Below are 14,196 nucleotides of genomic sequence, written 5' to 3'. Positions count from 1 at the left end.
TCATCAGTATCATCCCAGTGAAATCCTGGTGGATCTGGGTTAGAGAATGTACAGCTCCTTCTGATCAGGTGGAAATTCCCATCTGAAGAAGCTTCCAAGTCTCTATCCCCACAGACTGTGAAACTATGTAAAAACAGCCATCAGAACATGGTTATTCCTGCACAGTGAAAATATCCATGGTGAAAATATCCATTGCCTGTGGCTGGCAGGAAAGGGCCCTGTCATCCCAAACCAGCCCCCAGACCTGCCACGGGACCGCCAGAGACACCACGCTGGGGCCCTTCTGAAAATCTCAGTAACACTTTTTAATATACAAGAATCAAAAGTACAGCAGTTTTACAATGTAGGAAAATTTCATACATACTATATAAACAACATATTTACATCAGAAATCACTAGGACAGTGGCATTTCTTTCACAAATATAAATAATATTAATTACTGTTTTTAGTCAACAGGTTTAAAAGTCCGTAATTTTACAGTAAGAGTCCTTCTCTCCCCAGAGAGGAGGCAGAGGTGGGGAGGAAACGGGTGAAAGCAGAAAAATATTTTTGTGTGGATCACAAACCATTCACACAAGGACTTCAGCACTCAGTTCTGTGTCCGTTTTGGTTGGGACCACATCGCCTGTCCCCACGCAAAGTTTTGGTCTGCAGGATTTCCAATTTCCACCATGTGAACTCATAACTTTACCATTTCCAAAGAGGTCAGGCTGAAAATCTTTTTTTTTTTTTTTTTTTTTTTTTAATTGAACCCCAGCAAGTTACTGCTTTTTTCTGCCAAGAGTCTGGAGGGAATTCCACAGCTGGTTAGGAAGGAAGAGCTGTACCAGTGCTGACACAAACACCACAGGGAAGTTTATGGCTGTGGATGTGTCCCCTCTGATCCCACTCACGTCCCCGTGACTGTGTTGGGTTGTGGTCCCTATGCTGAGGGGACATAAAATGCAGAATATGCAGAAGTGTGTGTGTGTGTGTGTGTGTGTGTGTGTGTGTGTGCTCAGGGAAGACTTTCTCCCAAATCTCCTTCTCCAGCTTCACTAAATCATGAGTGGACATGATGTGACTTCAACGTCAGGCTAAAGTGACAATGGGGACAGCTCTCCAGTGGATATGGGTAAAGCCTTTGCTGTTGCACAAGAAGGAAATCCCAACCAACCTCGTGCCTGGAACCTGGGATAAGCAGAAACCCCCACACCTCGACAGAGAAAATGCCTCCTGCTGGGATCCAAAGTTTTCCTGCACCAGCCCTCACACTGGTTGCCAGTATTGCCTTTGCTACACGAGTATGGCACAAACTTCCCACCGTGACAGCACCGTGACAAAAACAGCAATTCTCTTTGCCCTTCTGAGGCTGTCTCCATTTTCACATTAAAAGCTAATACCTCTGAAAAGAAAGGACCTCTTTGTTGAATACCACAGCCTGCAATCACAGCTTAGTGGGAAACACCACGGAAACGTGCTCTCTCCACACCTCCCACCCCTCCGAGGGGGACTGTGGAAGACTTGCCTTCACCTCACCCTGCACAGGTAAACACGAGTTTAACACTTGATCAGAGCAGCAAGTGCCCCACAGGAAACAAAACTGCCCTGAATTCAGTGGAAATCTTGCAACGTAAAAGAAAAAGGGGAACAAAACACTTCCCGTGTGTCCCCTTAGAGCAGCGGGATGGGGAGGAGTGACGGCAGCAGATTTCCAGGGATATACTGCATGGAGGAATATTAGTGTCAGTTTGCACGTGCCTTCCAAGGCACTGGCTGGAGTCAGGAAGCCAGCCCTGAACACCCACCTGCCCTCAGTCTTTTGGGGAAGGGACATCACAGCTTATTAGAGTCAAATACTGGCATCTTAATAGGAGGCCCAGCTTCTGTGCCCTGCCAAACAGGAGGCTGGAACTGCCCGGTCTTTAATACTGAGCTCAGGGTGGTGATGCAGCCCCAGACACCACGCTCGGGGCAGCCTTTGTGGTCTCCAGGGAGCTCCAACCTGAAAAATAATCACCCAAGGTGCTTCTGGCCAGCAGGATGTGCACAACCAACCCCTCTCACCACGCCAAGTGTCCAGGCTGGACACTGGTTTGCATTAAATACTGTGGTTTGGATACTTGGAGTGTTTGCCCTGAAGTCCACTGAGCTGGGCTGCACATTCCTCTTTTCCCTCTGCCATGCTGGGCATTAAGACATTTGCTCCAAGGATCTTTACAGATCAGTCCTGAATTCCTCATTCTGTCCCTGCTCACTGAGGTGCTAAGTCCTCAGGTTCATTTCCAATTTAGACAAACAAAAGGTCTCTAAGTGCAGGTACTTTTAGCAATTCAGAGTCACTGCTGACTGCTGGAAAGGTGGCAGGAAGGTGACCATTCCCTGAACAGTGATCACTCCACTGGATTCCTACTTCACTTCGTTCTACCATCCCCTATCCTTCAGTTACAGTAAAGGTTTGTGATCACTGTTTTGTGAAGCAAAGAGAGAAGTGATTTGCCCAAAGACCAGATGCTTTACTGGCAGGAAGATTAGGAGTTCCAGTATCCCCAGAGCCATCGTTTGATCTTGCACCTCCCAGCCACCATCTGTTAGTTCCTGGACCACCCAAGCCAGAAGAGAAGAGTTTTGTTATGAATTCCTGAGCCCTGTACACTGGGAAATACTGTTCTCACCCCAATTTCTTTCCTGGTGGTTAGAAGTGAACTCAGCCTTTGCTAAGGATGTTGGCCCTTTTTTCCCAGCTCCCACTTACCCCCAGAGTTAAGATTTGCCAGTTCCAGCTCTGGAGATGGGAGGAAGATCCCCCCACCTCTTCTGTTGCAGGGGACACAACAGCAATCAAATCAGAGCCAGTTTCTTGAAATGGATAAAGACATGAAAATGATAACATGGCCAGAAAAGTGATGGATTGTCACCAGCATGGCTCCAGCTCCTTTGGAGTCATTCTGCAGGGACATCAAGTCTCTCTTTCAACCAAGTTTGGCTGCTGAGGGACCTTCCTGTCCCTCCTTGAACATATCCTCCCACTCCCCCATGCTGGTGACACACAAATCCCAGCCCAACCAGTTTATCCCCAAGCCCAAAGCAGCATCTGTCACGTAACATCAAGTCAGAGCAGGCACACAGCCTTCTGCACCATCCTAAGCAGCATCAATCTGCCTTCTCCTTCTGAGGAAACACCGGCTGGGGAAAACTCCCTTGGGTCCATTGGACTGAGGAAAACAAAATCAAAACAACAAACGAGGCAGCAAGGCTGGTTCAATGACAGAACAGTTCAATGGTAAAAAAGGGGAAAGGAAATGGGAATCTAAACCAGAATCAAGAACCAGGGAAAATCTTCCTCCACCCACTCCCCCAAAATCCTCCTTGACCCAGCCAGATGATAGCAGCATGTTCAGAGTTTCTCGTTGCTGGCCTGGAGAAAGCAGCCACCGTCGCACCAACCCCGGGGTTCCAGACGCGCGCTTTGCCCTCTCAGTCGCCTTACGCTTTCCGAATGTTCCAGTTATAATCTGGATTGTTTTTCTGTTCCAATGACCTATCCAGAGGTGACCTGTGATCAAGAGGTGACTTGGAATCGTGGGGGGATTTCTGAGAGGGGGGCGAGCGAGGGTCCGACATGGCAGGGTGGGATGGAGGGAGGGGCTGTTTGTAATCCCCCAGTTTGTCTGTGTGGAAGGACCGGTAGTGGTCCGAAGGTCCTTGGCCATGGTAGCCCATGGGTGGCCTGTGGTCAGACATCCGCCGGAAATCCTGCTGGTGGTAGTTCTGAGGCCTGAAGTCGTCGGACCGTCGACGTTTGGAATCGTGGTGGTGCCTGTGGAGAGAAAAATGGATGGAGATCAGCTCCCCAAGCCCGCTGAGGCGAGGGCAATGTCTTAGGTTGGAAATGGGTGTGTGTATTCTATTCCTGTCAGTGGAGCAGTAATTTTCTGTTAATTGGGCAGTTTTTCTTTATCTCTTCCACAACCAATCCTCCCCCTGGGGAGATATCTTCTGTTAATGGCCAGTGAGTGTCACTGCATGACTGATAAAATTACATCATCCCATTGGGAGATGCTCCGCCCAGGGGGAGGAGCCAAGCATTCCTACCTGGACATAATCAGAGATTTGGAACACTACAGGCAGCCTTTTCCACTGGATTCCCAGAAGAAGACTAGGCCCATCTACACCACCCTTGGACCTTCAGAGGAAAACTCCACCCTTTTCCAGGATCCTTGCTCCAACAGAACCACACCTCCTGTCACTCCAGGAGGACTGCAGCCACCATTTAATGGGACTGCCACCAACACCCTGACCCAAAGGGTGTCAGGTTGTATTCTGACTCTGCCAGTGTTGTTTTGCATTACTGCATTGTTTTATTTTTTTAATTTTCTTCCCTAACAAAGAACTGTTACTCCTATTCCCATATCTTTGCCTGAGCGCCCCTTAATTTCAAAATAATAACAATTCAGAGGGAGGGGGTTTACATTTTCCATTTCAGGGGAGGCTCCTGCCTTCCTCAGCAGACCCCCGTCACTCCAAACCGCGGCAGGCCATCGCTCACCTGTCGTAGTAGTCGCGGTGGCCCCTGTGGTCTCGGTCGCTGTTGTACTGCTCGTAGGGCCTCTTGCGGGACAGGTTGTTTGGTCTGTAGTTCCCGGAGCTGCGGTGGGGATCCCCCCGCGACCGCCGCTCCCCGTAGTGGTGGTCCTTGTACCAGTGCTGCTCGTACTGGTGGTGCCGCTCCCCGCCCCACATCTGGTTGCTGTTGCCGCCGTAGTTGAACTTTCGATCCCTCTGCCAGTCTCCTCGGTCTGCCACGAGCAAAGAGTCTCTTTAGTGCTTTGGTTTAAGCCCATCTGCTTCCCTGAATTCTCCAAGAAATAATACCTATTGACATACCTTTAGCTTTCTCCTCCCTAAACTATGTTGGCCCAATTTTATTCTTTGAATTTTGTTGCCACATTTCTCTTCACAGAGAAAAGCAAGGCACAATTCTTCCCAAGAATATTTCTGAGATTCACACTCTCTGAACATTTTCTCTGAATGTTTTCTTTCAGAGAAAGAAAACACAATTCTTATCTCGTTTGCTGTGCTTGTGTTGTGCCGAAGTAGAATACAATATAAAATTTATTTACCCAAAGTGAAGATGTTTTGTTCCCTTGGCCAACCATGGCCAAGAATGTGTGTGTGTTGGGACTGTCTACTGACAGTCATGAAAGAATCACAAAATGAATGCAAAGTACTGTGCAGTTGTGTGCAGAGTAAATACTTAACAGATTCAGTTTAGGTGAAATGTATATAATATAGTATAATAAAGTAATTAATTAGCCTTCAGATAAACTAGAATCCTCCTCATCATTCTCTCCCCTTCCTCAGGGGTCGCCAGTGCAGTAATAGAATTTCTTTACCACTATTTCTTTGTCATCCTCGCAAATCTTCCTCTGTCCCATTCTCACGTTCTTTTCCTCACTACATCACCACGTTTCCTAGCCCAGCAGTAAGTACAGTGGTAGTGTATGTTCTATCCCATCCCCTTTAAACCTGAGCAGTCACAAGTCCCAGCAGGATTTGTGTCCAGGAGCATTAGGTCACAAGGGAAGGTTTCTCCTGGCCGGCCAGCGCTCACCTGTGTTGCTGAAATGTCTCTTGTTTGGATGGCCGTAGTTGTCCCGGGGGTGCCCGTGCATCTGCTGCTGGGTGTGGGAAGGGGGCATGTGGATCTTCTGGGAATGAGGATTGTGAGGCACATGGGACTGGGACATCACGGAATCACGGCTGGAGCCCGAAGGCTCTGGGCGGAACGGCTTCTTCATGCTGGACATGTCCTCCTTCTTCTTCTGCTCCTGCAAGGTGGAACAGAGGGATACAGCTCAGCTGCTCTCCCACCAAAAGACCCAGACTGTGAGCAATGGCCTTGTCTGTCAGGCTCTGGATTTTCCTGCCTCTTTGAGGTGAGCCAACTCTGTGCTCAAGTTTAGCACAGTTTGGCAGCTCTGCTTCCATACCCGATCTCTACAGGGCAGCACGCCCAGGCTTTTCACTCCACAGGGCAACTGAACATCACATGCCACACCAAACAATGCTTTTGCTTGGTCAGGACAGCCAGGACAAAGTGACCAGAAATGCCACATGAAAAAGAAGGCAAATGCACTCAGACTGTTTAGGTGTTTAGAAAATCACAGTGCCAACAACAAAGAACACCCACGGTAAGGGGCAGAAAGGATTGGCACTTCCAGTGCAGCAACTTTCAAGGACAGAAATCAAAGGGAAAGCACTTCAGCTCTCACCTCCTCTTCCTGTGATCTTTTCTTATGAGCCATCTTGTAGAGCTTGTGTAGTTTTCTGGCATCAAATTCTGTGAATTTTGACACAAATATCCATAGGTTCCTAGAAGGACATGAACATTTTCTGTTGAGTGTTACAGCAGCAGTTTAACTGCCAATGGCTTCCAAACCAACATCAAATTCATTCTACCCTCTCTGGAAAACAGTCTCAGCTCAGGACAGGATGATCAGGAGGGTGGAACCACATTCTTCAAAGTAAAATAAAGAGGTTTGCAGTGGTTTATATGATTTAGCTTTGAAATCAATTTTAATGAAACCAGGACAACTTGAAGAGAAAACATTTGCCTGGGACTGGTGATGGAAGGCCATCCCTGGAAGCGTTCAAGGTTGAGGCTGAATGGAGCTCTGAGCAACCTGGTCCATTGAGCTGTGTCCCTGCCCATGGCAGGGGGTTGGAACTGGGTGATTTTTAAGGTCCCTCCCAACCCAAACCATTCCATGATTCTGTGATTCTGTAGGCTGAGTGGCCCAGAAACCACAAGATTTCACGGGTTAAGTAGGAGGCAAATGGCACATCCATCCACAAAAAAGCCAGCAGCTCTGACTACCATTTCAAAATATCCTAGACCAGCTAAGGAAAACAAAATGATTCCTCACCTTCTCCACAGCTTGATGTGATCCTGGTCAGTGTAGGCTTTAAGGCACTCAGAGATGCGATCACCGATTTTCAGCAGGCAGTTGCGTGTGTGCTCCAGCTGTTCTTGAACTGTCAGTCCCTTATCAGGCTTATCAAGTTGCTTCAGTGCTTTTTTGACTGGTCTCATCCTTTCCTTGCACTTGAAAGAGCAACAGAGAGGAGAAAGTGATTAATTTGGCAGAAGGCTCTACATCATTGCCCCGTTAATCGAAAAGAAGCTCGTTTAGCTTTATCTGGCCATTAGGCAAGGAGAAATCAGCTATAAAATAGGAAATTGTTAGACAAGCTGCAGACAATAATCAGTAAAAGACAAGAGTCTCCCCACCTCCACCGCCCCTGCCTTTTAGGAGGGAACAATTTGCTTTGCAAGCAGGAACCACACATAGTCTGTCCCTGCACGGATCCCAGGGCAGGCAGGGCAGTGTATCCAAGCCTCCACACACTGAACCAGCCACCCCAGCTGAAAGACTGCTCAGTTCAATTCTGTGCAATCCCATCTTTGGTCACTTTAATGCTTGCTTTTACCAAAACTAGCAGACATGAAATGAAAGCACTGTGTTTTTTGGCCTGGACACATCAACACTGTGCACAGATAGGAAATCAGACAGGTTTTTTGACTGCCTGCCGGGATCTTTTGTACACCAGAGAAGGAAAGTTAAAGACAACCCCACAGGACCTATGACAAATACAGAGATTTGCATTGAGAGAACTGATTTTAAGAAGTGGTGTTTCTGCCAAGGAGAATCTGCCAAGACAACTTTTACTAAAACGCAATTTTTACAATGAGCCCTGTGGGCATGTTTGCTGTGAGAGCTTTTACACAGCTCTGCACCTCCTACAAGGTCACCCTCAAAACTCTCCTACATTTCCTTGCCTGAAAGAGCTTCACTGGCTCCTTGGCTTCTCCAAGAGAGGGAATACAAGGCTGCAGGGTGTTCTGTAACCCAGGGCTGCCAGCTGAGCAGGGGAAGTCACCAGCTGAAGCAGAGAGCCCCTGTGCATGCTCTGCTGACAGGCTACCAGCTGGCAGCACTGGTGGGCAGCTCTTGTCCAGGGCTGTCCTGCCCTCCTCTCAGATCAGCCAGAGGAAGACCCTGTGGGGCATAAGGAGGGGGTTCACACCCCAACACATAAAACACATCTTTGGATGACATCTGAGCAAACCTTGGCTGCCTCGCCAGGCTCTCGGCACTGCCCTCCCATTTCCCAAGGAAAATACTTACTATGCTGAATGTTTCTTGATCCAGATCATCATCCTCATCTTCTCCAATGGGGATTGGCTCGCTCCCTGCAGTGATGTGGACAGGACCCTGTGATCTCTTCCCTTTACTTCCAGATTTGGCCTCACCACCTTTAGGCTTTACAAGGACAAATTACACACATCACGCAATGAGCCAGAATGGAGGATCCCCAGTGACCCAGCCAACAACCTCCACACTATTGTTACTGGCAGTTGCTAAACCTGGGCACTGTTCCTACAACTTTCCTCCCAAAATCTCCAACTGCTGAGCTGCAATGGCTCTGTTTAGCTTTATGTCATCCATGAGGGAGCAGGGAGAAGTCAGAGCCAACAGTTTGGACACGAATATGATATTCACACTCATGGGGAGAAACCAATGTTGAAGACTTGGAAGAGAGGTTAAAATAAAGAGTATCTCTCCCTCACAAAGGACTCAGGGTAGTCTCATGTCTACAAGGATCTGCAACTTTTTGTGATACCACTAGTTCTCAAGTCATGGCCTGTTCATGTACATTTTTACCTATATGACTTTCTTGCAATGAAAGTCACACCAAAATCACTGGAAAGCAAACTTTCCCCTACATAGGCAACAAAACTTCTTTTTTGCACTTATGACCTCAGTGTCAAAAGACACTGGGCATGTAGTACATACCTGTTCCTTGGACAGGTACTTCAGGTCATTATTATGGAAGCTTTTACCCCCCTTCCAATTTGCACCCAGCCTCAGGGCAGCTGTACCCAAAATTCAAGAGACATTTGAGCCTCCAGCATACCAGTGATGTTGAAACACTCATTCTGTTGAGTCCTGAACAGTGACAATGACAACTTACAGTCTTGATGGTGTGGACACTTGGGTCATTTGGGTGAGTTTAAATTAAAGGGCAATACAGACAAGGACCTGCCAACCCTGTGATAAATCACAGCTGGACAGAACTTTGATCTGAGTGCTCCAGGCTCTTTCCTTAGCATCAGCTCTGTGGCCATATCCATGCCACAGGGACAGCTGTACTTTAAAGGCAACCTGACAAAATCTCTTCCGTTTTGGTCGCATTCCACAAAGCTTTAGGACATATCACCTTTTCTACTTTTTATGGCAATTCAGAAGGGCTGAAAAAGGGATACCCCCTCACCTCACAGGGCCTTTAATGAATCCTAAGTCTCACAGATGTCCTGCTCAGGGACTTCCCTATCATGCTGCTCCTGAAAGTATCACATACCTTCTCTTTCTTGTCTTTTGTCTTCTTTTTCTCTTTATCGCTTTCCTTTTCTTTCTTAGAGGATGTCTGTTTTTCCTTGTTCTCTTTGTTCTCTTTCTTCTTCTGTTTCTTTTTCACTGGGCTCTTGTCCAAGCCATCCTCCTAGAATATCAGTCACAGCACAAAGTTGGAGTCCCTCACCTCATGTACATTTTCTTCCATAAAACATCCTTAAAACACAGGCAACTTTTGAGGTCCATCCAGATTTACCCTCACACCTCTTTAAGCAGACATCGAGCCCTGCTCAAGCAGCTGCCATCCCCCCAAAGGTGACAAAAGGGTATGAAAACCAGACCAGCCCCACTCTGTGACAAGCTGGCAAGCTGCAGAGCAGCCCTGCTCTCCTGTGCCAGCTGCACTCCAGAACGATCAGCCCCTGAGGTAGATACTGATCAGCACACGAACAAAAAGCCTCAGACTACAAGCCAAACCACTCAAAGACTGAACATTTTCTAAGCAACAGCATGACCTTGGTAAACTCCAGCTTCACCACGGGCTGACGTGCCCAAAAGGAGAGGGAAACAATTCTTCTTTCTCTCCTTTATAAGGGCAACAGGCTTTGTCCTGAGACAACCTTTCCCCTGAGTCAATGTGTGGATGTTTGTGGCCATTCTGGGATGCCCCAAATCCCTTAAAGCACTGAGCTAAAAGAATAGGTGGGAAAGGTCCTTCTTTCACACCAAGAGCTGTATGCGTGGTTTTGTGAGTTTGCCAGTCCTGTGGGAATTCACTCTTAGTGCCTCTGACTCCTGGGGGCTTTGCTGGGAATGCTTCCCAAGGTGAGGTTGGACAGTAACAGCACAGCTCAAGGAAACCTGGAAAAGCCACTGTTCACCAAGGCTGACTCACCTTGACTTCACCTTCTTCTGACTGGTTGTCTGAGTGCCGAGGAGAGGAGAGTTCATTCCCATGCTCATCTTTGACTTTGGGAGCCTTGTTCTCTTTCTTCACTCGTGGTTTCCTCTTCTTTAGCTTGCCCTGGTAAAAATATAGAACAAGTCAGGGAAAGCAAATAGCTACAGCTATTTCCTGGGGACATTTCCCATCTCCTGAGCATTGTGCAAACAGCTGCAGATCCTGCAGGCTGGCAGGAAAACTGATGAGCCCAATTCCTTCAGTAACAGCAGTAATAACCTGCCCCTTATTAATTATCATTTAAAAGAGAAATATCACAATTCAATCAGAAAATAAGTTCATATTCCTTCATAGAAATGATGTCTGGTGACCTGGGAACATCAGCCAACCACTCTCCCTGAAACCCTCAGAATCAAGCAGCCACATCTCACCTCTTCCCCATCTTTCATGTTTTCTTTCTTGTCCAGATCTTTTTTCAACAGTTTCAGCAGATAATCAACTCGGGTCTGGAGCTGTTTTCCCTGAGGTTTCTTATCTGTCTCAACTGGTAGGATATTTGATAAAGCAGAAAAAAAAAAAAAATATATATATATATATACACCCATAGGCACAAAGCTTGACAAAAGATTTACACATTAGCAGCAGCCCTTCCAGGCCAAGCAAAGGGCAGCAGATGCTGCACCTTCTGGGGGAACAGGAAGGCTCAATCCTTCCTTCCCCCTCTCAGACTGTCCCTGTCTGGCCAAAGGCAAAGCTCCTAGGAAGCAAGCATTCCTCTCCTTGGAATACTGCAGGAGATAAAGGATCCCAAGGCTTGCTAAGCCTTGCAAGCTAGCTAAGTTGTCTTGAAGAAAAAAAGTCCTTTACAAGCTATATTTGGGACCTTGAGTTGCAAAACTGAGTCCACTCGCCTTGACACCTCAGATTTGTTTGTGACAGCTTGGTCACAGCAGCCCAGTCACTCTGGTAACCTGAGACATTGCTACAGCAGGGCACAGATGCACAATTTTGAGTGGAAAACAAGGCTGAAAGGTGACACTTTGTGGAGGAAATAGCTCAGCTTGCCAGCTAGGTTTGCTTCATACTTCACTGGAAAATGGGTGGCGTGTTTCAGGCAGCTGTTTCCATTGCAAAATGCCTTTCTGAGCTCCACACATGGAGGGCTCTCAGGCAGAGCCTGATCTTTGCTAAAAGCACCAGCAGGGATGTCAGGGGAATGCTGCACGCTGGCAGCAAAGCTGGTGTGGAGACTCCCAGTGCTCCTCAGCCCTGTGCTGCAGTTTCCACACTCTTTCCACCACATTAACACAAGGGATGGTGGATTATTTTTAACCCAGATCATTTCAACATGGTGCCTGTAAACTGTTCTTGTGGGGATGACTGAGGAAGAGAGGAACTAGATGGAGGCTTTCCAGCTGGCTGTGCTGCCATTCCCAGTCGTGTAACCATACCCTCAAAGCTAACACGGAACAGCCTTGACATAAGCAGTGTCAAATCTGTGAAAAATTATTTCCACTGAGAAATTCACACTCAGCTTCTTGTGAGATGCTCAAGGAAACATCAAGTCACAGCCTCTTCCATCCTGTGCACAGAACCACACATGTCAGCACTGCCATTTTCTGCCTGCATCAATTCAGTGTGGTTCACCTGGTACTGCCCACCAAATGACACAACTCTGCTTTCCATCGAGCATGCAACATTCCATGAAGGCCGCTTGTTTTCCTCATTATTATTGATCATGGTTTTTGGAGTAGTTACCAACATAAACATCTGTTTCTGGAGTAAATGAGGTGTGTTTGCTATGAGCACTGCAATGGACCCAATGGAAGCAGCAAGCAAAGCCACCTACCTTATCAGACAACTTCAACTCCGGATCTGTTTTAATTAGCTCCCAGTTTCCATAACCATGCTCGTAAATTCCCACTAACAAGCGAGAATCCTCCTCCACTCCCCAGTCTACATCAAAATGAGCAGCTTTGACGCGGCACGTCAGGCGGTACCTAAAGGCATTTCAAACACGAGCTACTTTTAATGCTGTGGAGGATAAAGCAAATCCACACATCCAGGCTATTCTCTTTCCACTACAAAATCCAAATTCCCTGAGCCTCTTTCTGCATTGCCTACTTAGCCAAACTCACTTCTTCCTTTCCTCTGGGTCCGAGGGAATGGATTTGTGCAGCATTTCAAACTCCTCTTCGTGCTGGATGATGGATTTCACATTGACTTGGACACCAGAAATCTTGATGGTAGGACCTCGTCTCTTTCCAGGTCCTTTCCCTGCTCAGTAATAAAACACAGCAATTAAGAGAACTCTTACAGAAGGAAGTGTCTCTGTAAAATGGCTTCATAGACAGTGATCAAGACCTTGCCTGCAACCTCTTATTTAAACATAACGCTGAAAATACAAATTTTCTTCCACTAACTCACTTAGATCTGCAACTTGAACACCTCCCAGTACCATTTTCTTAAAAATACTTCTAAATACACTGGAGCTGTTGATTCTGCAGTCTTGGTCAGCTGCAACAGGCAGAGACCCAGCAGGAAATCCATCCCTGACTCTGTATGTCCAAACAAACAGCAAAGAACAGCCAGAGAGTGGGTGGTGATTCCAGCTCTGGGAATTGCTAACTGTGGACCCAGCTTTACCATAGAGTACACAGCACCAGTTTGATTTCCAGTCCCAGGAGCAGTTAAAGTAAGATCTGCTTCGTTTTGTGGCCCAGCATTCAATGAGCTGGTCACTTCAGCCTCTCCCCACAAAAACTCATGTCCAGTAGAAGCCAACAGACCCAAGTGGCACTGTCCAATCTGAGCAGAAAGCTCAGGGGCTCCTTTCTGTGGGTGAGAGGTGCCTGGCAGAGATGGGGTGGCTTGAATGTGTTCTTGTTCATTGCTGCTAAGTCACAATGTGGCCTCCCTGTCTGGCACGGGAATGGTTTCCTCACAAGCTCAATGGAACACTCCCAAAACCACCCTAACAGCAGCACACAACCCCCTTGCCTACCTTCTGCTGGATTTTCCTTCAGCTGCTCCTCATATTCCTGCATTGCTGACACACAGCTGTTGTGGATGAGCTCCCCTAAACGCTTCAGGTCAGCCACAGACTTGTCCACCAGCTCAGCATCCCGGGCAATGCACTCCAGCCTGGGGAACAGGGAGAGTTTTGTGTGTGATACAGCAGTTCTTCTCTCAATCACTTCCTATTCAATTGTTTCACAGCTCAGTGCTGTACAAATGTGAATGTATAAAACATGCATGAGTTGAGTTCATGCAGGAAATAACCCAGTCTTTGTCTTTTTTTGGTCTAACAGCTGCAGTGCAGATGTAGAAAAACGGATCCAATCCTCTGGATTTTTTAGTACCAAATCAAAGGTGAGAACTGTGTATCTTGGGGACAACAGGGACCCTCTGTGACTGTCCAGTATTCCCTCAGGCTTTTCCAGTTCCCCATTAACGCCATTTGATGGTCCAAAGCTGCCATCTGCTGTCTCTTTTGCCTGCCTGAAGTCAGGAACATCAAGACTCACATGAAAGCCTTGTGTTTCATACCAGGAGAGTAGAAACAGCTGAAAAAGCACTGAATTTCTCCTATAATATATTCAGGGAACTCTGACCCAGCCCTGAGACCTTTCCTGAGCCAGCACAGGGCCAGGGCCCTGCAGATCCATGTTTAAGGATGGTGCCTCTCTCTGTTTCCCTTCGGGAGGGACAGAGCATGGAAAGATGCTCCAAATTCAGTCCTGAGGCTAACGTGCACAGAGAAGTATTTTGGGTAGCATTTGTTTTTCTGACAGCTGCTCCCTCTCCTTTCTGGGCAGAGTGGGAATGCCCCAAGGGCAGGACTGTGCCAGCAGGACCCTGCTGTGTCACAGCCTGGCACCATGACTGCTCCAGCT

At 47.4% G+C, this 14,196-nt stretch overlaps 1 protein-coding gene across 1 annotated transcript in view; it reads right to left on the bottom strand.

The window, feature by feature from the left end:
- Positions 1–720: 720 nt before the first annotated feature.
- Positions 721–14,196, bottom strand: part of CHD2 (chromodomain helicase DNA binding protein 2) — a 71,238-nt gene continuing 57,762 nt past the window's right edge. The window contains exons 28-39 of the mRNA XM_041418554.1: positions 13,305–13,444; positions 12,439–12,577; positions 12,150–12,300; positions 10,732–10,854; positions 10,295–10,423; positions 9,407–9,547; positions 8,173–8,307; positions 6,910–7,088; positions 6,256–6,355; positions 5,595–5,811; positions 4,530–4,779; positions 721–3,800 (exon numbers count right to left, since the gene is read on the bottom strand). Of these exons, the coding sequence (XP_041274488.1) occupies positions 3,467–3,800; positions 4,530–4,779; positions 5,595–5,811; positions 6,256–6,355; positions 6,910–7,088; positions 8,173–8,307; positions 9,407–9,547; positions 10,295–10,423; positions 10,732–10,854; positions 12,150–12,300; positions 12,439–12,577; positions 13,305–13,444 (2,038 nt within the window). The 3' untranslated portion in view covers positions 721–3,466. The remainder of the gene's footprint in view (positions 3,801–4,529; positions 4,780–5,594; positions 5,812–6,255; positions 6,356–6,909; positions 7,089–8,172; positions 8,308–9,406; positions 9,548–10,294; positions 10,424–10,731; positions 10,855–12,149; positions 12,301–12,438; positions 12,578–13,304; positions 13,445–14,196) is intronic.

Source organism: Onychostruthus taczanowskii, unplaced genomic scaffold (assembly GCF_017590055.1).
Source record: "Onychostruthus taczanowskii isolate IOZ18803 unplaced genomic scaffold, ASM1759005v1 scaffold6, whole genome shotgun sequence".
NCBI lineage: Eukaryota > Metazoa > Chordata > Aves > Passeriformes > Passeridae > Onychostruthus > Onychostruthus taczanowskii.
This window is presented reverse-complemented; position numbering and strand designations above follow the sequence as displayed.